Source organism: Fusarium phalaenopsidis (assembly GCF_050370095.1).
Source record: "Fusarium phalaenopsidis strain FUZ10S chromosome Unknown contig_32332, whole genome shotgun sequence".
NCBI classification, from domain to species: domain Eukaryota; kingdom Fungi; phylum Ascomycota; class Sordariomycetes; order Hypocreales; family Nectriaceae; genus Fusarium; species Fusarium phalaenopsidis.
In genome coordinates this window covers 1595403-1622273 of record NW_028145391.1, presented here as the reverse complement: position 1 = coordinate 1622273, position 26871 = coordinate 1595403, and the positions used below count along the sequence as shown (strand labels likewise).

At 53.7% G+C, this 26871-nt stretch overlaps 4 protein-coding genes across 4 annotated transcripts; 3 read left to right on the top strand and 1 right to left on the bottom strand.

Annotated features, from left to right (window-relative positions):
- Positions 1–2004: 2004 nt before the first annotated feature.
- Positions 2005–4183, top strand: LRP88_13498 (uncharacterized protein; the record flags this gene model as incomplete). Its single annotated transcript, XM_083249861.1, has 2 exons — positions 2005–3730; positions 3780–4183. 2 exons carry the CDS (start codon positions 2005–2007, stop codon positions 4181–4183), a joined length of 2130 nt encoding a protein of 709 aa, XP_083094195.1.
- A 1599-nt stretch (positions 4184–5782) lies between these two features.
- Positions 5783–18939, top strand: LRP88_13497 (dynein heavy chain, N-terminal region 1-domain-containing protein; the record flags this gene model as incomplete). Its single annotated transcript, XM_083249860.1, has 3 exons — positions 5783–6083; positions 6136–18443; positions 18499–18939. The coding sequence occupies 3 exons, from the start codon at positions 5783–5785 to the stop codon at positions 18937–18939; spliced, it is 13050 nt and encodes a 4349-aa protein (XP_083094194.1).
- A 464-nt stretch (positions 18940–19403) lies between these two features.
- LRP88_13496 (uncharacterized protein) lies at positions 19404–20924 on the bottom strand (the record flags this gene model as incomplete). The annotated part of the gene is made up of 1 exon (XM_083249859.1): positions 19404–20924. The coding sequence occupies one exon, from the start codon at positions 20922–20924 to the stop codon at positions 19404–19406; it is 1521 nt and encodes a 506-aa protein (XP_083094193.1).
- Positions 20925–24871: 3947 nt separating this feature from the next.
- Positions 24872–25914, top strand: LRP88_13495 (DUF1774 domain-containing protein; the record flags this gene model as incomplete). The annotated part of the gene is made up of 4 exons (XM_083249858.1): positions 24872–24890; positions 24974–25190; positions 25240–25642; positions 25690–25914. The coding sequence occupies 4 exons, from the start codon at positions 24872–24874 to the stop codon at positions 25912–25914; spliced, it is 864 nt and encodes a 287-aa protein (XP_083094192.1).
- Positions 25915–26871: the final 957 nt, after the last annotated feature.

Below are 26871 nucleotides of genomic sequence, written 5' to 3'. Positions count from 1 at the left end.
AGCGGTGCCATGAATGCATCTCGTGCTAAGCTCTAGGGTGGGCCTGTGAGCATGACGGATGCCCGGGGGGCTGTGAGACGAGACACTGTTTGATGGCATCGAGTTTGATGTGCCGCTCGGTTTCGGAATATGAGGCGATTTCAACAGCACGGCAAGTACATTAGCATTTTGTTGCATTACAAATCGGGTGAGGCTCTTTTTCAGATCGGGAGACGCTATGGCTTGAAATGATGGAAAGTACGCCAATGACGACGCGTCTTGTACTTGGCAGGGAGTGTGTTTGTGCGTGCGTGCGTGTCTCTCGTGTGAGACCTTTCTCTGCCTTCTGCAGCGGAATGCTCGGGAAAGTTTTCCTGTTAATAATAGATGCTGGTTGGCTGAGTGAGACGGTCGGTCACGTAAGGTAAGGCGGGCAGCGCCCAAGGCGCGCAGGCGGGAAAGGGATGGCGTCACGTGTCCCGTCAAAGGGGAGTACGTAGTGGGAAAAAAGCCACCTAGGGCGACAACAGGAAGGCAACAAACACGACCGACGAGAATTAGGTGTCGCGTTTTTGTGTTTTTTTTTTTTATTTTTAATTTTTTTTTTTTACTTTCAGCCAGTCCGGGGTCACCTGTGATCGTTGCTTGCTTCTTCTTCTCTTCGGTTGATATTGGCGAGCGAAACGAATGATTGCCGCTAGCAAATCAATCTTCTTTCATCCCGCCTCATTTGCCCTCTGATGAGACTCTCTCGACTGCCGAAAGGACCTGCTAAAAAAAATAGACACCCCAACCACCAACCAAGCCAACCAACCAGTGGCAGGGGCTCAATTTTTTTCTTCCTCCTCCCGACGTCTCGACCTCACCTCTTTCGCACTCTCTCAGATCGCCGACGCCTAACGCCACGCCGCCCAGAAGAAATCAAGCAAAACTCCCTGCCCCCCACAATCAAACATTGACAACGGACACACACCTTGCACCTGCACACTTGCCACTCCCTCCCTTCCCCTCTGTGTCCTTGCTCTCTCCATCTCTCTCGGGCACGCACCCAAGGCAAAGGCGTGTCTTCTGCGCACCCTTGGCTGGCTTTTTTCCCTCCCCTCTCTCGTACCGGCTTCTTCCCTTCTGCCTCACCTCCCCCCTTCCACATTGTCCTCTTGCTCTCACGCGCCCCCCCTCCCCTCTCACCCTCACTCCAGCTCTCTTCCCCTCTGCCCCGGGTTCTCTGTTTCCCCTTCGCCCCTCCCCCCCTGCCAATTGCTCACCCACTTCCTTCTCTTTGGTCCCCCTTCCCGCTTGCCCTACCCCCCCCGGCGCGTAACCTCGTCACGCCAGGCAGGCAAGGCAGGAGCACCTAGGCAGGCAGGCCAAAATTTTTTTCCGGGCTGCGGGCGGGCTGCTCGTCCCTCTCCATAATTTTATTCACGCCTCTGCTGAACCACAACTCCACGCCTCCTCCCCCCATCCCAAACCCAGCTGCTCCATTATCGACACCCCCAAAGATCCTTGGGCCCCAGGGTTTGCTTGCTTCCCACGCAAGGCCACACGCTCCGCAATCCGAACTACACTGCACCGCACCGCACCGCACACCACCGCGCTCCGCTCCGTATCGCACCTACGTGCCCGGCCAGATCTAAGGTCAAGGCCACGGTCTCGTCCCTTGGGTTGCTCACTGTCACCGGTCACCGTCTCCGGCTACGCCTGCCGCGTTTCGGCTTCGGCAACGGGCCACGACACCGCCTGGCCTCGACCGACCGACGACCGACCGACTTCATCATCACCGGGGGACGACTCGCGACAGTCACGCAACTCCGAACCCGCTCCCTTCATCGACTCTCGGGGTCACATCACGTCACGTCACTTCTTCTTCACGCACCCTCCTCCCGCTCGCTTCGCCGCGGCCGAACGACGATAGCAACACCTCCGCCGTCCCCTCCAACCTTGCCGACCCCAGATTCTGCTCCCCGCGCGTCCCAATTCTCGCGTTTGTAATCCGGCTCCTCTGCCGGGGCCTGACGAGACGACATGTCGAGTCTGCGTCCGGGATCAAATCCCCATGCTGGCCTAAACTTTCCCCAGGCTGGCATTCGCCGCAATCCATATCCCTCTCCTCATCCGAGCCAGCAGAATAAGCAATCACCAGCGCCTCACTCCGCGTCTCCGTACCAGTCTCAGGCCTATGCACCGCAGCAGCCATCTGGCTATCCCCAACATCTCTTCACCAACCCGAATCCTGTGACTGGTAATCTTCCCAATGGCTCCTCGCGTTCCTCCTCCTCGCACATGTCCAATGCTGTGCCGAGTCCACTCGACGTGTCAAACACGCGAACTGTTCCGCCGCCGCGTGGGCAGATGATGTTCCCTACTCTCGGGCAAGTTGTTCCCAACCAACTCCACCACCATCAACAACAGCAGCAGCAGCAGCTGCACCACCAACACTTGAGTCACCCTTCGCACCCGCTCAACCAGCCTCGGCAAACCCACCACCCACACCATGTCCAGGGCTCTCCACAGCAGCGGCCTCCATCTCAACAGACTCAGCCTACGCCAAAACTCGGGCAGGTTCAGGTTAAGCCCCAAGCTCCTTCGCCCCCTCTGCCGCAGCAGTCAAGCCAGCAGCAAGCTCAGACGCAGCAGCATCAACAACTGCAGCATCAGCTTCAGCAGCAGCAACATCAACAGCACCAGCAGTTGCAGCAACAGCAGCAACAACAGCAGCAGCAGCATCAGCATCAACAGCAATTGCAACAGCAACAACAATTGCAGCAGCAGCAACAGCAGCAGCAGCAGCAACAACAACAACATCAGCAGCAGCAACAACAGCAACATCTGCAACAGCAGCAGCAACATCAGCAGCTTCAGCAGCAACAACACCAACAGCAGCAGCAGCAACACCATCAGCAGCAGCAGCAACATCAGCAACAAGCTCAGCTCCACTCCCAGCAGCAACAAATCCATACTCCTCAGCCCCCAGAGCAACAGCAGCTTCCTCATCAGCAGCAGCAGGAGCCACAACGGACACAATCCCAGCAGGCACAACGTCAGCCGAAGCCCCAGAAGTCTCAGAGGGATCAGCAGCGGGACCAGCGAGATCAGCAACAGGTTCAGCAACAGCAGGTTCAGCAGCAACAGAAGCAACAGTCGCTTCCTGCAGAGCCAGTTCAACAGCCTCCTGCACCAGCTGCCGCGCCTCAGACACAGCAACAGCAGGCCCCTCCACAGAAGCAGGAGACTAACGGAGATGAAGCAATGGATATTGATAGTCACAACAACGGCGAAGAGTCGGGAGGCCTGGATATGAAGTTGCTTGCTGACCCCAACTACATCCCCCAACAGCCGCTGGGCGAGATGATGTCGCCCCCACCGGAAGGTGGAAGCTACCCTACCCTTGAAGCTGTGCAGAAAGCCGTGCTTCGGTACTGTACGTCTGTCGGCTATGCCATTGTTATCGGCCGCTCGAAGAAGACCGTACCGGGATTGAAGAAAGTTTTGTTTGTCTGTGATCGTGCAGGCAAGCCGCCGAGCCGTGTTAGCCCCGAGTGCCGAAAGCGCAAAACGTCGTCCCGGAAATGCGATTGCCCCTTTGGGTTCTTCGCCATTGAGCAGCGAACCCAGTGGACAATTCGATATCGCCCGGACCCTACCCATCTCTCACACAACCACGGTCCTAGTGAGAGCCCTTCACACCACCCTGCTGCTCGAAAGCTTGACAGCAAGATGGTTGCTGCAGTGAAGGAACTCAAAGAAAACGGTCAGTCTTTCATATAAGCACAGTCAATTTCATACTAACTGACAAACAGGTGCTGGGGTTTCAGAGACATTGCAGATTTTGCAAACCGCTAACCCTGATTGTCACTTGCTCCCGAGAGACATATATAATGCTCGTGCAGCTATCAACCGCAACCCTCAGAAAGTGGCGACTGGCCTGGCAGAGAACAGACCTGCGATATACAGCAAACCTCATCAATCACCCGAAGACCGCATACGCGCAGACTTGAGGCGTGAGCTTGCAAAAGCACGAGAAGACATGAAGAAGATGGAGGAGGAAAAGGACAAAGAAATCGGCGAGCTGAAGACTAAACTGGAAGAGCAACAAGTCACGATCGCCAAGTTTGAAGAGTTTATCGACATTTGTAACGAGCGGGTCATGTTTCAACGGCAGAGGCTTGCAGGCGGCAACGGAGGCGGGGGCTCCCAAGCCTAGGTGGTACCTAACTACTTACCTTAGGTAGTGTGTAGAGTCTCGATCTGGCGCATTGGTCGGTCTAGTGGTCTGCATGGCACGAAGGCGGGTTATGGATGACTGGACAATGGTTTACAAGGGCGTTGGGACTGGTCTTGTTTGTTTGGGAGATGCTTTCGCGAACTTGACGGGAGAGACTGGGATTTTGGGGGATTTACGGGTTGAAGCTGGGTTGGGAGGCATTGTCATGTTTTCAGATGGCTTAAGATTATGACGTTTTCTTGTGCTTCTGGTTCTAGGAGGGAAAAGAGTTCTGTCGGTCGGGAATGGTGAGAGGACGACTGTGTACATGATTGGTTTCGTGGTTAGGTACCTTTATTAGAAATGTTAGCATGTAGTTGAGGATTATTCCTCGTTAAATGATGCAAGTTCTATCAAGAGGTAGTCATTGTGTGAAGCAATGTGCGGACTGAACTAATGGAAGCGTGTATGTAGTAGACAAGCTTGGACGCCACTGGAGCGGGAGGAGACGTTTCGGCTGACGCACCCTTTGTTGTCTGCTGTGCGTGCTTTGTATTGGATAGAAGTAACCTGGTTCAAGGTTGTGAAGAAGGATAGTGGGGTTTCAACACTGTGAGTTGTGGCTCAACTCAAGGTTTGAGTTAGGGACCAGCCGCAGCCCGTCCACCATGGCTGCGTGTAGATGGAGTCTCGTTAGCGGGTATGTGTATGCACGAGCATGTTCTTGAGTTGGGATGGACGTAGAGCATTCCTACAGTGAGTTCTCTGACTGAGCCGGATGGTGAGTGTCCTTGCTTTGCCTTGCAGTGACTGATTGTCGTTGAAGGCAGACGCACATTTAAAAAGCGTAGCATTCAATCAAAACCCTTGCTGGAGTTCTTTCATTTCCTTGGGACGACCAATGCGACCCCTGCGCCAAAACGCCAACCTGGCATGACCCGACCCATCCTGGGGAGCCCCCCTTGTCGCGAGATGTGAGGCCAATCAGAGGTCGCGTGTGGCAGCTTGTCGCAGATTTGGCGGATGGGCGCTGTGCTCCACCAGACGGCGTCCATGCTGTAGTGGGCTTCAGCGGGCTACAGCGTGTGCTTCAGTGCAGGTGCCTCCTGTGTTCATTATTGGGCCCGGTCGGCGGGCTTCCATTTCGATTTCTGTGTGGGTGCACGCCTCCTGACGACACATGCCGTCCAGTCCAGTCGCGGCAGGGGTTCCCCTGGACCTAGTCGCGTAAATCCGGCAGAGACACAGCGCCCTTGGCTATCCAAACCAGTCCAAAGTCAACAACCGAACTCCTTTGGTGGACACTGGAACTTCATCTCATCAACCCCTACCTACCACTGCGTAATACCTCTCTGCGACTTCCGCCTTTGCCATCATCGACACCACGCTCCTTTAGCCTCTGAGCCCATTGTACGCCGTCGCTGAGTTTGTTTTCGATAATCTACGCAAGCTTGCCCGCCTTGAGCTCCTCGTCCCTCCATCACCGACTCCCCTCGTTTGCGTCCTTCAACCCTCCGCGAGCCGATCTTTTGGAGATGACTGGGCGCTACTAAGCCTTCTCCATCTACTCTCTTTCCCATACCGCACCCTCCTGCCATTATGGAGGTCACTTCGGCTGCTGCGCCGAGCACTGGGAGCTCCGCCAACGGCGTTACAGCTGCCGCGCCGTTCCCGACCATCGAGCCCGAACGCGTGGTTGAGCATCTCGCTGCCGTCTGCGAGATCGCCCTCGGCGCCACCCGCGACGAACTCGAGCAGCTGGGAAGTCTGTTGCACAAGGCCCGCTATGGCGAGACCGTCTCGCGCTGCACGCGGTTTGCAAGCGATAGCCAGAATGTGCTCTATATCCAGAAGGATATCGCAAACCCATCTGCTGTAGAGGCCGGAGCTGACCCTGCTGGTTCGTCCACGTGAAGCTTTCCATGTTGTGTAGTCTTGCTGATGTTTGATAGCGCCGGTTACCTACAACTACACCCTCTCTACCGAGATCTCTTCGTCCCCGACAACCGTCTCCTCTCTTGTCCTTATCAAATCTCCTCAACCTATAGACCCGACACGACCGCTTACATCTCAAATATTTATTACTAATCTGCCTGGCCCTGCCTCTCTCAACGCCGGAGTTGGAGAGCAGGGTACGGCCCTCTCCCCTTGGGAGGTTCTTCATTCTCAGGTCCACCACGCCTTGGTGCCGTATTTTGACGCCAACACCAAGAGCCAGCAGTTGGCCAACGGGTCGAGAGGAAGGGCGGATGTTGATGCGAAGACGGGAATTCCAGTCACCAAGAAGCGACTCAACGACCTGGAACTAAGTCTGCTCCATCTTCAGCAGAATGTCGATATTCCCGAGATCTCGCTCACCTTTCACTCCATCGTTCAGAATGTCCTCGACGATGCCGAATCTCGCCATACCCGACCCTCTCTCGATGCGATTCCCCAGAATCTCCTCCAGGACAGCACGTTCCTCAACCGGCTGCAGGCCAACGTCAACACCTGGATCAAGTCCATCCAGGGCATCACCAAGTTGACCAAGGACCCGTCTTCAAATGCGAACCAGGAGTTCAACACTGCGAGTCAGGAGGTCAACTTTTGGCTGTCCATGGAATCGGCTTTGGAGGGTATCGAGGGTCAGCTCAGGAGCGAGGGTGTGCTCCTGACGCTCGAGATCCTCAAGCATGCCAAGCGTTTCCAGGCCACCGTCAGTTTCACGGCTGACACTGGTCTTAAGGAAGCTATGGACAAGGTTCAGAAGTACAACCAGCTCATGCGTGATTTCCCTCTTGATGAGCTGCTTTCTGCTACCTCGCTTTCCAAGGCACAGGAGGCTATCGCGCAGATCTTTGGACATCTGAACAAGAAGCTGAGGATTTGCCCTTATCCGATCCGCAGGGCTCTGCCACTGGTTGAAGCCATCTCGGCCGATCTCGACGAAGTGCTTCACCGACTGCTACCGGGAACTGAGCTGGTCAACCTGGACTACCAGCAGTTCCAGACCATCATGCAGACTTGCGACGACATTTTCCGTACCTGGGAGGAGAATGTCAAGGAGTTTACCAACGTGGCCCGAGAAGTGACCCGACGTCGAAACGAGAAGTTTATCCCTATCAAGATCAACAAGAAACACTCGGAGCTTGAGTCGAGGATCAAGTACGTCAGCACTTTCCGTGACAACCACGAGCAGCTCCAGCGGACGATCATCAACGTCCTTGGCCCTCAGGCGACTATCCCCGGTGTCACTGAGACAACGGGCTCGAACGGCATCGTCATGGAGGAGATGGGCGATGTGGACGCCGTTGAGGAGGTCAAGCAGGCCTGGGAGGCTCTGCATAATGTCGACCTGCTGGATGTTACCGACCAGGGCAAGGAACGCTGGGTACGAGCTGAGAATCTTTACAACGAGCGCACGACTCGGGTGGAGAACTCTATCATTGCCAGACTTCGAGATCGACTGGCCACTGCCAAGACCGCCAACGAGATGTTCCGAGTCTTCTCCAAGTTCAACGCCCTCTTTGTCAGGCCTAAGATCCGCGGTGCTATCCAGGAGTACCAGAACCAGCTGATGGACCACGTCAAGCAAGCAATCAACGGACTGCACGAGCGATTCAAGCAGCAGTATGGTCACTCGGAGACTCACGCTATGGCTCAGCTTCGCGATCTTCCCCCTGTCTCAGGTGCCATCATCTGGGCGCGCCAAATCGAGTTTCAGCTTGACGGCTACATGCGAAAGGTCGAGGCTGTTCTTGGCCCTGATTGGACTATGCACACCGAAGGTCACAAGCTCCAAGAGGAGAGCGAGCTCTTCAAGCAGAAGCTGGATACTGCTCGAATCTACGAGGCTTGGATCGCCGACGTGGGTAGACGCAAGATCTCTATTTCTGGCCAACTCTTTGAGATTGCTCGTGTCAGATCTGCTGGTGGTATCCTTGAGCTCACTGTCAACTTTGATCCTCAAGTCATTACTCTCTTCAAGGAGACACGCAACCTTACCTGGCAATCATACTCTGTGCCGCACGCTGTTACCACCGTGTCCAAGGATGCCAAGCGAGTGTACCCCTACGCTGTTAGCCTGATGGAGAGCGTGAGAACACTATCCCAGACTCTGCGACAAATCTCGGTCATGGGTGAGGAGTCGGTCCTGCTCTATGGTTACCGAAACGATGTCTACAAGTTGATTAGTGAAGGTGTGCCGCTGCGATGGGAGTCGTTCATCAACTCGCATGAGCTCTTCTACTCTGATAATAGACAAACACGACCACTTCTCCCTGGTGGAACCGACTTTGGCCTTGCCAAGAATACGGAGAGCAAGCACGGCATGTTCATTCGCGGTTTTGCAGCTGCTGTGTCCGTTCTCCAGCAGAAGGCTGTGTCTCTGAACTTCATTCATGCCACTGTTGAGCAAGCTTTGAAGGAGCTCAATACCTGCCCCTATGAGGAAGCTGCTTTCCACACTCGCTTGGATACGATCCAGGCTGCCGTTGATCAGCTGAACCTGGAGCAATATGTGAACTTGGACTTCTGGGTGCGTGGCCTGAACAGCAAGGTTCAGTCGATTCTCCTCACCCGCCTCCAGAGCGCTGTTCACGCATGGATCGAAGCGTTTGAGGACGACACGCCCGATGATGAATTGCGACGAAAGGTCAACAACAACAATGAAGAGGCTAAGCCCGATGGCCCGACCATGAAGCGTCTTGTGCTTGAGCTGGCCATGCGCAACCAAGTCATCTACCTCGATCCCCCTCTGGAGTTTGCTCGCGCCAGTTGGTTCCTCCATCTTCATGAGTGGCTCGGAATTGTCTGCAACCTTCGCAAGATCAAGGCGACTCGATACCAGATGAGCCTGACCACTACCGCCAATGATGAGCCTCGCTTCACTGACTTGCCCTCAGAGTGCGCTGGCCTGCTGCAGCGTGTCTATGTCTCTGTTGAGAAGAAGCTGCACGAGGTTAGTGCCTATGTCGACAAGTGGCTTCAGTTCCAGTCACTTTGGGATCTTCAGTCTGAGCAGGTTTATGACGCTCTCGGCGAGCAGCTCCCTAGATGGTTGCAGCTTCTTCAGGAAATCCGCAAGACGCGGTCTACCTTTGACACTCAAGAAGTCAGCCGCGCGTTTGGCCATCTCACCATTGATTACGACCAAGTCCAGACCAAGGTCAATGCGAAGTATGATCAATGGCAGCATGAGATTCTCATGAAGTTTGCCAGCCGCCTTGGAAACCGTATGCGCGAGATCAATGCAGAGATTGAAAAGGCACGCAAGCACCTTGAGAGCCAGAGCTCAGATGCCTCTTCGACTGCTCAAGCCGTCCAGTTCATCACCGTTGTGCAGAGCTGCAAGCGCAATGTCAAGACGTGGGCGCCCGAGATTGACATGTTCCGCCAAGGACAGTCGACGCTTGTCAGGCAACGATATCAGTTCCCCAATGACTGGCTACACATTGAGCAGATTGACAGCCAATGGGAGGCGCTCAAGGAGATTCTTGAGAAGAAGTCTAGAATCGTCCAGGATCAGACTGATGCGCTCCAGGCCAAGATCGTCGCCGAGGACAAGTTGATTAACGAGCGAATTGCTGAGATCGCCGCCCAGTGGAACGAGGAGAAGCCTGTCTCTGGAACCATTCAGCCTGATGTTGCATCTGCCACCCTGAGCTCCTTTGAATCTCGTATCTCCAAGCTTCAGGATGATGCTCAGATGGTGGCGAAGGCCAAGGAAGCCTTGGATATTCCTGCTAGCCCCGATACCTCTCTTGAGGCCACCCTCGAGGAGGTCCGCGACTTCCAGTCTGTCTGGTCTAACCTTTCCACCATCTGGGCGAGTCTCAACGAGACACGCGATATTCTCTGGACTGCTGTTCAGCCACGAAAGATTCGATCCAAGGTTGACGACCTCATCAAGAGCACCAAGGAAATGCCCAGCAGAATGCGACAGTATGCTGCTTTCGAGCACGTCCAGGGCATTCTTCGCGGCTTCCTCAAGGTCAACTCTATTCTCTCCGACTTGAAGTCTGATGCCATTCGCGAACGCCACTGGCACAAGATCTACAAGCAAATCAAGCCGCAGAAGCGCTTCTCACCCAGTTCTATGACCCTTGGTGATGTCTGGGACCTCAACCTGGTTGCTACTGAAGTCATCGTCAAGGACATCATTGCCCAGGCTCAGGGTGAAATGGCTCTGGAAGAGTTCTTGAAGCAAGTCCGTGAGACATGGCAGAACTATGCCTTGGAGATGGTCAACTACCAGAACAAGATCCGACTCATTCGTGGTTGGGACGATCTCTTTGCCAAGTGCAGTGAGAACCTGAACTCTCTGCAGGCTATGAAGCACTCTCCCTATTACAAGGAGTTTGAGGAAGAGGCTGTTGCATGGGAGGACAAACTCAACCGTGTCCATGTTCTCTTTGATGTGTGGATTGATGTTCAACGCCAATGGGTCTACCTTGAGGGTGTCTTCACTGGCAACGCGGATATCAAGCACCTTCTCCCTATCGAGTCGGGACGTTTCCAGAACATCAACAGCGAGTTCTTGGCTGTCATGAAGAAGGCCAACAAGTCGCCGTACGTCCTCGAAGTTCTCAACATCCCCAACGTTCAGAAGTCTCTTGAGCGACTCGCAGAAATGCTCAACAAGATCCAGAAGGCTCTCGGTGAATACCTGGAGAAGGAGCGAGTCTCGTTCCCCAGATTCTACTTTGTTGGTGACGAGGATCTCCTGGAGATGATTGGTAACAGCAACGACACACTGCGCATTGCCAAGCACTTCAAGAAGATGTTTGCTGGTTTGTCAGGTCTCGTCATGGACGATGAAACTGTCATTTCTGGCTTCACTTCCAAAGAAGGCGAGGTTGTCCGACTCAAGAAGGATATCTCTTTGGCCAAGACACCGAAGATCAACGACTGGCTGGCTCTCCTCGAGGGTGGCATGAAGTCGACCCTGGCTGAGCTGCTTGCTGAGGCTGTTGATCAATACACGCCCATCTTTGAATCGGAGAAGATTGACCGAGAGGCTCTGAACGAGTTTATGGACGCCTATCCCAGCCAGATTGTTGTACTTGCAACCCAGGTTGTTTGGACGACCGCGGTTGACAAGTCTCTTACCACTGGCGGCGAGACGCTCAAGGCTATCTTCGATCGTGAAGTCGAGGTTCTGCGCGTTCTTGCTGACACCGTTCTCGGAGAGCTTGAGGTCATCCTGAGGAAGAAGTGCGAACAGTTGATTACTGAATGTGTCCACCAGCGTGATACCATCGAGAAGCTTATCAATGCGAACGCCAACTCCACAAGCCACTACCTCTGGCAGTTGCAAATGCGCTATGTCTACGAACCCCAGGGCGAATATCTTGATCGCTTGTACATCAAGATGGCCAACGCCAAGCTCAACTATGGCTTCGAATACCTGGGTGTTCCGGAGCGCCTTGTTCGCACCCCTCTTACCGATAGATGTTTCCTCACCCTTACCCAGGCACTGTGCCAACGACTGGGTGGTTCACCTTATGGTCCTGCCGGTACGGGTAAGACTGAATCAGTCAAAGCGCTTGGTGTGCAGCTGGGACGATTCACGCTTGTCTTCTGCTGTGACGACACTTTCGACTTCCAGGCCATGGGCCGTATCTTCCTTGGTATCTGCCAGGTCGGTGCTTGGGGTTGTTTCGATGAGTTCAACCGTCTGGAGGAGCGTATCTTGTCTGCTGTCTCGCAGCAGATCCAGAACATTCAGCTGGGTCTCAAACAGGGTGTTGAGGATGACCAGTCTCAGATTGAGTTGGTCGGCCGCCATCTCCACGTCAACGAAAACACTGGTATCTTCATCACCATGAACCCTGGCTATGCTGGTCGTTCCAACCTCCCCGATAACTTGAAGAAGCTCTTCCGAAGCGTTGCCATGTCGAAGCCAGACAAGGAGCTCATTGCCGAGGTTATGCTTTACTCGCAGGGTTTCAACCAGGCCAAGCAACTCTCCAAGCAGACTGTTCCCTTCTTCGATCAGTGCTCTGGCAAGTTGTCTAAACAGGCTCACTACGACTTTGGTCTGCGTGCTTTGAAGAGTGTTTTGGTCAGCTCTGGTGGCCTCAAGCGTGCCCGCTTGGGCGAAGGCAGCCTTGGTGCCGAAGAAGTTGTCGAACCCGAGATTATTGTGCAGAGCATTCGGGAGACTATTGCGCCCAAGTTGATCAAGTCCGATGTTGACATCATGGCCACTATTGAAACAACCTGCTTCCCTGGTGTTCAATACGTGCCAGCCAACCTCGAGGCCCTGGAGAACGCTATTCGCGAGCTTGCAGCTGAGCGTCATCTCGTCGTCAATGAGCTTTGGATGACCAAGGTACTCCAGCTCTACCAGATCCAGAAGATCCACCACGGTGTCATGATGGTCGGTAACTCTGGATCCGGAAAGTCTGCTGCCTGGAGGCTTCTGCTCGATGCTCTTCAGAAGGTCGAAGGTGTTGAAGGCGTGTCTCATGTGATTGACTCAAAGGTCATGTCGAAGGAGGCACTGTACGGAAACCTCGACTCGACAACTCGTGAGTGGACCGACGGTCTGTTCACGAGCATTCTCCGCAAAATTGTCGACAACCTGCGTGGCGAAGACTCGAAGAGACATTGGATCGTCTTTGATGGTGATGTCGATCCTGAATGGGTCGAGAACTTGAACAGTGTCCTCGATGACAACAAGCTGCTTACCCTCCCCAACGGTGAACGTCTCAACCTGCCTCCCAACGTTCGAATCATGTTCGAAGTCGAGACACTCAAGTACGCTACTCTTGCCACCGTCAGTCGTTGCGGTATGGTCTGGTTCAGCGAGGACACTGTCTCGCCGATCATGATGGTCCAAAACTATCTCTCAACTCTACGCAGCGTTCCCTTTGAGGACTTGGATGAGGATAGCGTTGCTACGGGACATAGCCCTGCCAAGACTCTGGCTGTGCAAAGCGAGTTTGCCAGTCTGCTCCATGTCTACTTGACCGACGAGGACTTTATTCTCCAAGCTCTCCAGCGAGCTGAGGGTTACAATCACATTATGGAGTTCACAACCGCTCGTGTGCTCACCACCCTCTTTTCGCTGCTCAACAAGGCCGTCCGAGACGCAATCGAGTACAATGGCCAGCACTCCGACTTTCCTCTCGAGTCCGAACAGATTGAATCCTTCATCTCGAAGAAGCTTCTGTTGGCGCTTGTTTGGGCACTCACTGGCGACTGTCCTCTGGCTGATAGAAAGTCATTTGGTGATGATATCTGTGCCTTGGCCAACTTTGGCTCGCCCCCTCTTGATGGCACTAGCTCTCTCATTGATTTCGACGTCACTCTTCCCAAGTCTGAGTGGGCTCCTTGGCAAAACCAGGTACCATCTGTGGAAGTCAACACTCACTCCATCACTCAGACCGATGTCGTTATTCCCACACTGGACACTGTCCGTCACGAGGACGTTCTTTATTCGTGGCTCGCTGAGCACAAGCCTCTGCTGCTCTGTGGCCCTCCTGGATCTGGTAAAACAATGACTCTGTTCAGTGCACTTCGCAAGTTGCCCAACATGGAAGTTGTTGGTCTTAACTTCTCGAGCGCGACAACTCCTGACTTGCTTATTAAGACATTTGAGCAGTACTGTGAATACAAGAAGACGCTGAATGGTGTTATGCTCTCACCCACTCAGATCGGACGATGGCTTGTCATCTTCTGCGATGAGATCAACTTGCCGGCACCAGACAAGTATGGAACGCAACGCGCTATTTCGTTCCTTCGCCAGCTTGTTGAGCATAATGGTTTCTGGAGAACATCCGACAAGTCATGGGTCACTCTGGACCGTATCCAGTTCGTCGGTGCTTGCAACCCTCCTACTGATGCTGGACGTACTCCCATGGGTGCCAGATTCCTTCGACATGCTCCTCTCATCATGGTCGACTATCCTGGTGAGCTGTCTCTGAACCAGATCTACGGCACTTTCAACTCTGCTGTTCTCAAGATCATCCCATCTCTTCGAGGATATGCAGAACCTCTTACCCACGCCATGGTTCGCTTCTATCTCGAGTCCCAGCAAAGATTCACACCCAAGATTCAGCCCCACTATGTCTACTCCCCTCGTGAACTCACTCGATGGGTCCGTGGCGTGTATGAGGCTATTCGGCCCATGGAGGCCTTGACCATTGAAGGTCTTATCCGAATCTGGGCTCACGAAGCTCTGCGCCTCTTCCAGGATCGACTGGTGGCTGAAGAGGAACGACAGTGGACTGACGAGAGTGTACGACGTATCGCATTGGAGTTCTTCCCTAACATTGATGAGGAGAAGGCACTTGGAGGCCCTATTCTGTTCTCGAACTGGTTGTCCAAGAACTATGTCCCGGTCGATCGTGAGCAGCTGAGAGACTTTGTCAAGGCTAGGCTCAAGACCTTCTGCGAGGAAGAGGTTGACGTGCCCCTGATTCTCTTCAACGATGTCTTGGAGCACGTGCTGCGTATCGACCGTGTCTTCCGACAGCCCCAAGGTCATCTCATCTTGATTGGTGTCAGTGGTAGTGGCAAGACTACACTGTCTCGCTTCGTGGCATGGATGAATGGTCTCAAGGTCTTCCAGATCAAGGTCCACGGAAAGTACTCTGCTGAGGACTTTGATGATGATCTTCGAGATGTCCTTCGACGATGCGGTTGCAAGGGCGAGAAGATTTGCTTCATCATGGACGAGTCGAACGTCTTGGACTCGGGTTTCCTGGAGAGAATGAATACCCTGCTCGCCAACGCCGAAGTTCCCGGTCTCTTCGAGGGAGACGAGTACGCAGCCCTCATGACCGCCTGCAAGGAGGGTGCTCAGCGCCAGAACCTACACCTAGACTCGCCAGAGGAACTGTACAAGTGGTTCACGCAGCAGATCGTCAAGAACCTACACGTCGTGTTTACCATGAACCCCCCCGAGGATGGCCTCTCCTCAAAGGCTGCGACCAGTCCTGCCTTGTTCAACCGATGCGTCCTCAACTGGTTCGGAGACTGGTCTGATCAGGCTCTCTTCCAAGTCGGTCATGAGCTCACCCAATCTATCGACTTGGACCGAAGCAATTTTGAGTGTCCTGACACCATTCCTGTGGCATACCGTGGACTTCAACTGCCTCCTTCTCATCGCGAGACAGTTATCAACTCGATGGTGCACATCCACTACTCGCTGCAGCGATACAATGAGAAGCTGCTCAAGCAACAGGGCAAGGTTACTTTCTTGACACCTCGACACTTCCTTGACTTTGTTACGCAATACATCAAGCTCTACAACGAAAAGCGGGAGGATCTTGAGGAGCAGCAGCGTCACTTGAACGTTGGTCTGGAGAAACTTAGAGACACGGTGGACAAGGTTCGCGATCTGCGAGTGAGCCTAGCGGAGAAGAAGAAGCAACTGGAGCAGAAGGATGCGGAGGCGAACGAGAAGCTGCAGCGCATGGTTGCTGATCAGCGTGTGGCAGAGCAGAGGAAGAATACTTCACTGGAGATTCAGGCCAACTTGGAAAAGCAGGAGGCCGAGGTTGCCTCGCGGAAGAAGGTTGTGTTGGAGGATCTCGCAAAGGCCGAACCCGCCGTCGAGGAGGCCAAGGCCAGTGTCAGCAACATCAAGCGTCAACATCTGACTGAAGTCAGGTCCATGGGCAACCCACCTCAGGGTGTTCGACTTGCCATGGATGCCGTATGCACTTTGCTCGGTCACAGGATCAACGACTGGAAGGCGGTGCAAGGAATCGTGCGAAAGGACGACTTCATTGCCAGCATCCTCATGTTTGACAACGCCAAGCAGATGACCAAGGGCCTGAGGAACAAGATGCGCAACGACTTCTTGTCTAACCCCGAATTTACCTTCGAGAAGGTCAACCGCGCTTCCAAGGCTTGCGGTCCTCTCGTGCAGTGGGTTGCTGCCCAGGTCAACTACTTTGACATTCTCGACCGGGTTGGTCCTCTCAAGATCGAGGTCGAGCAGCTCGAGGATCAAGCCCTGGAGACCAAGGCCCAGGCCAAGTCTGTGCAGAACAACATCGCGGAGCTCGAGGCCAGCATCAACACCTACAAGACCGAATATGCTGCGCTCATCAGTGAGACCCAGGCCATCAAGGCCGAGATGTCGCGAGTCCAGTTCAAGGTGGACCGCAGTGTCAGACTCCTCGACAGTCTGTCCTCGGAACGAGTTCGTTGGGAGGCTGGAAGCAAGTCGTTCGAAATCCAAATCAGCACCCTCGTCGGAGATGTCCTCGTGGCTGCGGCTTTCCTGGCGTACAGTGGTCTATACGATCAGACATTCCGAAAGTCAATGATGGACGACTGGTTCCATCAGCTTCACCTGTCTGGTATTCAGTACAAGTCGCCAAACCCTGTTACTGAATACCTGTCTACAGCTGATGAACGCCTGGGCTGGCAGGAGAATGCCCTCCCCGTCGATGATCTGTGCACTGAGAATGCCATCATTCTCAAGCGCTTCAACCGTTACCCGCTCATCATCGACCCCTCGGGACGAGTTACCGAGTTCCTGCAGAAGGAATGCAAGGATCGCCGCCTGACGGTGACGAGCTTCTTGGACGATACCTTTACCAAGCAGCTCGAGAGTTCTCTTCGATTCGGAAACCCCATTCTCATCCAGGATGCCGAGCATCTGGATCCTATCCTCAACCACGTCCTCAACAAGGAATGTCAACGAACTGGTGGACGTGTTCTCATCCAGCTCGGCAAGCAGGAGATCGACTTTTCGCCAGCCTTCAAGCTCTACCTTTCCACTCGTGATCCATCGGCCACCTTTGCCCCTGACATCTGCAGTCGAACCACCTTTGTCAACTTTACTGTCACTCAGAGCAGTCTGCAGACCCAGTCGCTGAACGATGTGCTCAAGTCAGAGCGGCCGGATGTTGACGAACGACGCTCCAACCTCATCAAGCTTCAGGGAGAGTTCAAGATTCACCTGCGACAGCTGGAGAAGCGACTGCTCCAGGCTCTCAATGAGTCTCGTGGTAACATTCTGGATGATGACAACGTCATCGAGACGCTCGAGACTCTCAAGACCGAGGCTGCAGAGATCTCTGCCAAGATGAGTAACACCGAGGGTGTCATGGCTGAGGTGGAGGAAATCACACAGCAGTACAGCATCATTGCCCGATCTTGCAGTGCTGTCTTTGCTGTTCTGGAGCAACTGCACTACCTTAACCACTTCTACCAGTTCTCACTCCAGTACTTCCTCGACATCTTCCAGTCGGTGCTCCACGGCAACAAGAACCTCGCCAACGTGACAGACCACAACGCCAGACGCGATGTCATTGTCAAGGACCTCTTTGTCAACACATTCAAGCGGACCGCACTTGGTCTGCTCCAAAAGGACCGCATCACTCTGGGAATGCTTCTCGCCCAGGCCTCTCCTTACAAGATGGACAAGTCTGTCATCGACATGATCCTAGACAACCGTGTTGAGGGCAAAGATCTCTCGTCACACCCTGATGACAGAGAGAATGCATTCGCGCAGGCCAAGAAGCTCAGTGCTATCAAGGACAAGATTGATGCCATCTCAACCGAGGACTGGGACAAATTCTTTACTGAGGAGTTGGCCGAGAACGCTGTGCCCCAGATCTGGGATGAGAAGACTGAACCCGTGGATCAAGCCCTTCTGTCCCTCCTGCTCGTCAAGCTATTCAGGATGGACCGATTTGTTCCCGTCGCCGAACGCTTCGTTGCTCAGGTCTTTGGCTCTGACATCTTTGATATCGTCGAGGACCTGAAGCAGACCGTCACTCAGGTGTCTGCCACACTGCCAATCTCCCTGGTGTCGAGCCCCGGCTTCGATGCCAGTTACAAGGTGGACAACCTGGTCGAGAGGATGCGCGTCAAGTGCACCAACATCGCCATGGGTTCCAACGAAGGTCTCGCCAGCGCCGACAAGGCCATCAGCAACGCCGCCCAGACCGGCTCATGGGTATTGGTCAAGAACGTGCACTTGGCTCCAACCTGGCTTCAGAGCTTGGAGAAGCGCATGGAGTCACTCAACCCACACTCGGACTTCCGTCTCTTCCTTTCCATGGAGTCGAGCCCCAAGATTCCTGTCAACCTGCTCCGAGCCTCCCGCGTGCTCATGTACGAGCAGCCTGCTGGTGTGAGGGCCAACATGAAGGACTCGATGTCATCCCTTTCCACGCGGGCTACCAAGAGCCCCGTGGAGAGAACACGACTCTACCTGCTTCTGTCCTTCCTGCACGCCGTTGTGCAGGAGAGACTGCGATATGCGCCAAACCTTGGCTGGAAGGGATTCTGGGAGTTTAACGACAGCGATGTAAGTGAAGTCTGGACCTCGCCTCTCTTGAGTTGATGGCTAACATGAACAACAGTATGAGTGCTCCGCCTACATTGTCGATACTTGGATCGACGGCGTAGCAGGCAACCGAACCAACCTTGCGCCCCAGAATATCCCATGGGAGATGCTTCGATACCTTGTGACTGAGACGTATGGTGGCAAGATCGACGATGAAGGAGATTTCAAGCTCCTTTCTCAGCTCGTCACGTCGTTCCTCACTCCCGCCGCCTACGAGGTTGACCACAAGCTCGTCGATGGACCAGAGGGTGGCCTCGTTGTGCCATCGGGCACCAGTTTCCAGGACTTCCAGGCTTGGATTCACCGTCTGCCCGAACGCGAGCCTCCTACCTACCTCGGCCTGCCTGCTAACGCCGAGAAGCTACTCCTCGGAGGTCTCGGTCGCAGCCTGATTGGCAACCTGCGCAAGGTTACAGAGCTGCTCGACGAGGGTGAACAGCTGGTGACGGAGGTTTAAGCTGTCATAGACTAGGAAAGATTGATTGTACTATGGATGGAATTATGAGGCTGTGTCATTGACTTCACTTCTTGAAAAGGGCTTGGGTCCCTTCCTGTTTTCTTTACTTGTGGCATCAAGCGGCGGCGCGTTGCGAGAATGGCGGATACTGTCGAGGACTACACTATACTTGGTGATACCCCCTGCGTCACATAGACTGGTGCTTTGCTTTTCTTGATTTGTTTGACTGTGTTTTATCTACAATTACAAAAGAATGATTCGCTATGCCCTGATCTAAGTCGTGCGTGGACTCGTGAAACCTTTGATAATTCAACCCCTGGATTCTTCCAACTCTCTTTACTGATACAAATGAGAGGGCAAATTTACCATAGAAGTAACGACTGAAACCCGAAAGGCCGAAAGGGTAACCCAGGAGATAGAAGAAGCATATAACAAAAGTAAATAAAGAGAATGCAAAGGAGAAGTTACCTCTCGGGAACTGCCACGAACCCATACGCACTCGGCGACGGCATTGGTGCGGAATAGTCCACATTGACATTGACAAACCCCAAGTCACCACCAAACGCAAACACATCAAAGTGATCCATGTCCGGGGCAGTGCTCTCCTGACTCTGGCTCTGGCTCTGAGCTGGATAAGGGAGCTGGATCCTGAGAGTCTCGGATAGGTACTGGCGCAGTTGTGATTGGAGAAAGGGCTCGAACGACTTTTCTTCGTCAACCAGGTCAACGAGCTCGTTCATCCACTCAAACTTGTCAATGAACTCGATCAAGAGCTCACTCTCTTTTAGTTCCAAAAGGCTCTGGGCACGCTCGGCAGCTTTCTTAAGGAGGCTTTCATCAGACATGGCATAATCGCGAGGAGTGGTCTCGGCGCCAATCATCCAGGACACAGTGACAAGGAGCTCAGAGGCAGATATGCCATAGGCAGACTCGCACTGATTATACCAATCAGGTGCGTAACCAGCTCTAACCAGGCCCAGAAGAACGCCCCAGAGAGTGCAGAAAATCCTGGTGTTGTCCCACCAGTGGCGCATGGCAGGGTTGGGCTGGACCGAGGGATTCTGCAGGGGAACTGGGTGGTTGTTGTGAAGCTGTTCATTACACCATGCCACACAGAGACGCAGGGGCTGCGAGGCGTTTCGTCGAACCATGTCGACAAAGGGTTGTCTCCTGATGAAATCGTTGAGGAGGTGCTCTGCTGAGAAGTTGGGAGCCTTCTCTTCCTCGCACAGAGCGCGCTCATACTGGTCGAGGCCATAGCAAAGGAAGTAGTCGGCCACCAGGTCAATAGAGGAATAGTTGTGAGGAAGATGCCTCAGTGATCCGTTCTCGTCGACAAATTTCTTAATGGTGGCGCAGGTGCGGCGCTTTACTGTCGTATTATCAACCTGTTCGAGGCGATCTTCCAAGTATGCTTTGAGCATCGACATGACGAAGTGAGGCTCATCGTCGTAGGCTTGTTGCTGCTGAGACAAGAGGCCAGAGAGCAGTTCCCATGCTTGGCGGGTATCCTCTGGTTTGTCAGCGACCCGAGCACATGAGATGGCAAGAAACATCTGGGTTGCAGAGTGAGGCTGGTTGGACGTGGATAGGGAGCTGGAGAGGCCTGAATATAGTTGAAAAGCGTTCTCGTCGTCAGACATGGCAGCGCAGAAGTCAGCAGCAAGCTTTCTTGTCGCCTCACCATCCCCAGGCCCCCAAGGGTAGCGTATACGATGGCGAGGGCTTGGTTGCGTAGAAATGTAGTCATCGTGGTCCGTATCGTCGACGATGGCACTCGTCGAGGCTATGGTGCTGGGCAGGTTCAGTCGGGGACTTGTGTCGAATGGTCGAACATTGTCGAATTCCATCTGCTCGAGCGCACCCATAGAATTCTTCTTTTCGCCAGAGTTGTACTTCTTGACCCCCCATTTGTCAAGGCGATACCCATACTGGCGCTTGCTGCGGAAATCAGTCAAAGGTCGAGACGGCTTCAAGGTCGACATACCTCGCGTGGAAGTTAAAACGCCTCTTCATGAACTCCATGACAATGTTGAGAGTGTAGGATTTGTAAAGAGTGCAGAGTATAGGCTTGAACCTCTCCCAACTCTCGTCAGTGATACGATGTGAACGTTTGTGTGCCGGATCAATCCATCTCGAGTTTGAGGGTCCCACGCCTGCCATTGTCTCAGTTCTTTGCTCTCGGGTTTGCTTCAAGGGGTTCGGTTTGCAGGAGGTAGAGCCTGGAGGGAAATCGAAGAGGGCTCAGGCATGATGAGAGCCTGGTTTTAAACAGACCGCCATGACCGACTGCAGCTATGCACGTTGGACAACCCTCAACTCCAAATCGCCTAGAGCAGAGCCTCGTCGAGGCAAGCCCCATATCCGGTTGCCTTAAAGACAATGGCACAAGCCCATTGACGGGCACATTGTGTGTATCGGACCAAGGCAAGAGTCGTTCGCCAGCAGAGCGCCATCGGCAGCAAAGGGCCAATTGTAATTCCCAAGCCACCCTCACCGCGGTTTGGCATTTGATTGGTAAATAACATCCTTGCTTGCATTTGGGATTTGCAACTCGGCGGAACAGCCCAAAACCAAGCCGCGCATGCCCAAGGCCGTCCCCAAGGCCGTCCAAGCCCAAGACAGGTCCAATACAGGTCGGCACAGCCCAGGCGAGAGTGGGTTTTGCTCTGTGAAGACATGGAAATTGCAAAACTGCACCATGGGCCCTCGTGCATCGTTTGAGTCGTGGCCCAACGGCACCCAACGGGCACCCAATACCCGCCAAATTCAGGTCCCGGCGTGAGCTTCGCTGGCCGCGATTGGCGTGACCTGGCATGCAGGTCTGGCCATCATGTCCCATGATGCGCGTGAGCTCTAATGCGTGTGCTTCCGCGCGAACGATCTTATTCACACCAAGCAGAAAAAACCACATCACCCTGACTCCCCCGTGCCATCAACCACAATCATGGACTTGAATAAAGGCTCGCTCAGTCCCGTCGGTCCATCCATGGCCGACACCACTCTCCTACCTCACCCATCATCATCTCACACCCTGCGCCTATACCTGCAAACACCATTAGCATCACGTCATCCCAAAACCATGATGAGCGAGGAATACTACAACTCCTGGGAGGAGCCTAGCAAATATCCGCGGATACCCAACGTCTATGAGCCCATCGACGGCCTTCCATCTCGCAACGCTCACGACACCAACACTCGGCCTCTCAACCGAGACAAGACAAAGGCCATCGCAGTCAAACTGAATATCGATAGCCATCGCCGGTCAACTTCACTGCGACAATCCCCTGACTTTGAAAATTGGCCAGACCACAGGGCACTTGAGGACGACCAAGCGAATTGGTCCGTCGCGGCACAACTGGGGAGCAGTTATACCTGGAGCGATGATTCCTTCAACTGGCATCCAAAACCGTCAAACCCGTCGCATCCGCCACAGCGTGAAACAGACGAGCAGAGGCGAGCAAAACGGCAGTCAAGTTTCGAGAAGTGGATGAATGCCGGCGACAAACTCTTCTGCCACTCACAGAAGGCCCGGTGATGATGCTCTCAAAAAGAGCTTGACAACGATGACGAAGACAAAAATGGTGAAGAGCATGAGACATGATTCGGCGTTTTAACTGTGAGCACAAATAACGGATTCGGGAAGGGTATCGAATAATTGCATGGTCCTGTCAAGACGGATCCAAGACGCATCGGCAGCTGGCCGTACAAACACTTTGGGTCGATGCAAGAACGGCGCTGGTTTGGCTTTTGACATTTGGTAGAATTGATGATTTTGGCCATGATGCGAGGTTCAGCTTTGTACCATGTCGACTTCAGATGAGATGAGATGAGATGAGATCGCATGCCTTGTAGCCTGAAAGACTTGCATCATGTCGAGCCGAGTCTGCCAAGAGCACAGGATATCCCAATCGAGCCTTGTCACTGACCCCTCGGGAACTTGGGGTCGCTCGGTAGATGGATGGCTCGAGGTCGTGGTGATGCCTGAGTCCACGAGGCCTCAGGAAGGAACGAGAATGGCCGGGGGACAGAGGGTGCGAGGGTGCCGACTGAATAAGGAACGCACTCTCGGGAAGCATTACACCAAGAGTGCACCAATCTTAATGTCAGCTCATCTTGGTGTGCGGGCTCATGGAGCACAGATGACGAAAGGGTGTTGTCGGAGTAGGTAGTGGTGGCGATGTGAAACACGACTTGTTTTGTGCCGTGAAACCTGCAGGAATGAAGATGGCCGGGGAGGACTGTTGTTAGCCAGAAAGATTGAAGAGTGAGTATGAGAAACAATGGTTGCCAATTGCTCGTCGATGGAGGGATTTGACTTTAGGAACGGAACAGGAAAAGAGTTGATGCTTGGTTTTGGCGAGGGCCAGCTCAAGTTATCGACAATTGTCAACTCGGGATGTACCTGCCAGCTTCAGGATGAGGATGGTTGTGGCGTTGCAACCATGAATCTCGATGGGCAGCCACTACAGAACAAACCGGGCAACACCAGCCCTCCTTCCTCCTGTTGTCCCTCTTGGTGAGGGTCACGCGAACCAGCGACTGCACACCCAAATCCTCGACAAGGTTCTCGTTAGCACAACTGCCGATATTGCCAAAGATGCCTTAACAAGGAGCTGGTCTCGCCGTCTGTCAGTCTCTGCACGCTCTGCAAGCGGAAGAGAAGCCGTTATGAGCCGATCTCGAGGCAGAGCCAAAGTCGAGGTCGTCATTAGGGGGCTGAGGTCAGCCAATCACGTAGCTGCAGAGACGCCGACTTCCCTCACGACAGTCCCAATGCAGGCCTGTGCAGCGCAACGCACCAGGGAGTGACTTGCGCATGCACCACAGGTTCTCTGAGCAGGTGCGACCTTGATGAAACTGTTTTAGCGGTACTTGCCCTTGGATGGAGCTCAGGCCACCAGCAAATACTGTACTGTACATGGCATCATTCAATGCCCCTGTAGAAGCCTCTTGGAAGCAGGCCAATCTCGTCCGACGACGCAAAGGCTACTGTACTGACTACCTACAGTAGCGTCGTGTAAAACAAAGCCATCCCATTTCTCTCTCGGCTAATGACTTTTCTGTACGAATTAATGGACTTGTGATCATGGAAATGGAACCCTTGAATGGGCTGTCGCGGACAATTACGTACCTTGGCCATGTACCTCAGACAGAGCACCACCATCATCGCTGCCAACTCCACACCAGCACTTCCGGAATCCAGCCTGGCCACCACCTTGATCCCAAGGTTTACACCAGAAACCAATCAAAGCACGACCTTGTTTTATTTTCCGGTAGTCCTTTCGACTGATCCGGCACCCCGCAAGACAGGCCCGTCCCCTAGCGCCCTCCCGGGCAGGTCATCTGGCCTGGCAGGGCATGGCATGGTTGGTGATGCAGGTGTCGCTCTGAGGATGCGCGGTTGGAGATCTGCCGTCGAGAGGCGATGGACGGCGGTCATGCGCTGACCATCCCCAATCCTACGCTTATACCGACTTCGACGTACCTGTCCCTGTCACTGTCCAGCTACGTAGTTAGGTACCTTTGCGAGTGAGCTTCCCGATGGAACCGCCTTCCAAGCTGTTACAGTGCCTTGGTTTATTTGAGGCAAGCCAAGGTACAGTAGAGTAGCTTCCATGGCGCGTTGTGTGACACGAGCATCGTCGATGGTTGCTTGCTCGGCCCTTCCCCTCCATCATCTGGGCTGCTTCCCCGCATAAACTACTCGGCCGTCTGCCTACCTATTCCCAGCTGTTTAAATGCTTTCGTCTCCCTCTGCCGTTCTTGAGAATCCTCTCCCTCTTCCACACGTCACCAGTTCTTCGGCGCACACCCACAATTTGAACTGCGTCCCTAGCCTGCCTTAGCAGCCATCTTGACTCGAATCGACTTTATTCTCGACTATTCTCGACGTCTTCCATAGCCAGGGCCGACCCTTTCATCTGTCACCATGGCGAACTGGCAACAGCGTACGTTCCAAACAATACGAGGCGCCTCTCCTCAGCTCTCCGGACCTTAACACGGGAGCTACATCGCTGACCATGCCTCCTAGTCAACCCCTTCAGCAAGAGGGAGTCTCACTCAAACGGAGCTATCCTCACGTACAAGATCCTGACTCTCCTCACTTGGATCCTGTCCCTCGTCGTCACCGTTTACTACACCGTCCGCCGTCCCGAAGATGGCCACACGAGGAACAGAACGATTTGGGAGCAGAACCACTTGTACCCCACTGCTTTCAGTCTGAATTCGACCATCACCTCCATCTACTGGTACGCTTCGCCGTGGTCTGTTTGTTGGAAGCGCTAACCTCTCCTCCAGGATTGTTCTCTTCTTCCTCCAGGCTGGTTACATCGGCCACCTCTTCTCGAGCAACTCGGACATTGTTCATGCTGCCGCAAGCGTTGGGAGCCACTTCATCTTCAACAACCTCTTCCACTTCGCCTTTGTCATGCTCTTTGTCCGATCTCACTTCCACTGGGCCGAGGTCATCTTGATCCTGAACTTCATTAACCTTTCTTCGCTCTATTTCCGCCACAACACCTATCCTCGATTCATCCACACCCCGGTTGCTTCTGGACCTCTGGCTTGGACCTTTGTTGCCATCTACTGGAATGGCGCTCTGATGATTCCTCACCCCCACCATCTGGTGCCCCGCATCTTCGGAAACATCTTCATTTGGGCCATTCTCGCCTATGGACTGTTTTTCATCATCATCTACAAGGTTTGTAACGTATCCACCTGTTGCCGCAGTAGACTAACCGGGCGTAGGATTACACCATGGGCTTCTCGCTCAGCGTTCTATCCGCGGCTATTGGTGTTTCGCAATTCCTTGACAAGGTCATTGCTTTCCAGTGGATTTTTGCTTTCGTCATCATGGCTCTTCTCTTCATCGCAACTGTCATCGTCGCAGTCCCCGCCTGGACTGGCAGAGAGATTAGCTGGCGATCTGCGCCTGCTGACCAAGAGCGCGCTCCTCTCCTTGCCGAGAACTAAGCGCCTGGTATAACCAAGAGAGCGGTGACTTGTCTCTAGATACCCAGCGGTTATTCTCGGTCAGCACGGTATTTTCAGGTTTGATTCGTGGTCATGATTTGTCTTGCGTCTCTGGACCTCCCGTCATTCGCAATTCGAGCCCATCGGACGTGGAGTTAAGAAGGCATGGCGTTGTATGTTTGCCGAAACGTTGTTAATTATTTGCACGTTCATTGCAGGCGCTCGATCACCTTGGTAATTAGCTAGTAATTGAAGGATCCCGACAACAAACTCACGCGGTGTCACCAAGATTCAGGAACTTTTACTCCGGTGACGATCATGACATGCTGAGAGTGACGTAACTGTGGGGACGGACGCGAATCGATAAGTTGCCGTCATAAGCTAGTCCGAGTGCGGTAAAGAAGCTCGGCGGCTTGGATCGAGACCGCACGTCAAAGATTCTTGATTGCCTCGCCCGATACACCATAACACGACGACGGTCGACACTTGCAGATGAAGCCCCTGAGGGCATTTCCCTTTCCTTTGAATATCGGCACAGATATTTGCCAAATCTCGCGCATCTACCGAATCCTCTCAGGTCCTCGTGCTTCACGCTTCGTCAGCAGGATCCTGTCTCCTGAGGAGCTAGCAAAGAAGGATGCTCGCCTCGACATCCTAAAACGGGTGCCGGCGAGCAATAGCGCATTGGCAGTAGACCAGAGGAGTGAAAACAAGGCATCTGTTGGGGATGATCACAGCCATGAGATTATTGCCGCCAGAGACCCTGAACTATGGAAGTGTGCTGCCTTTGTCGCAGGGAGGTAAATGCTGTCCAACCCCTCCATGATATTGACGGCGATTCGCAACGTCGCTGACTTGAACATTGCGTCAGGTTCGCGGCGAAGGAGGCTGCCATCAAGGCGCATCCATATCGACGCCTAACGTTTCACGACGTGATGATTGAGAGGCGCCAGGTGG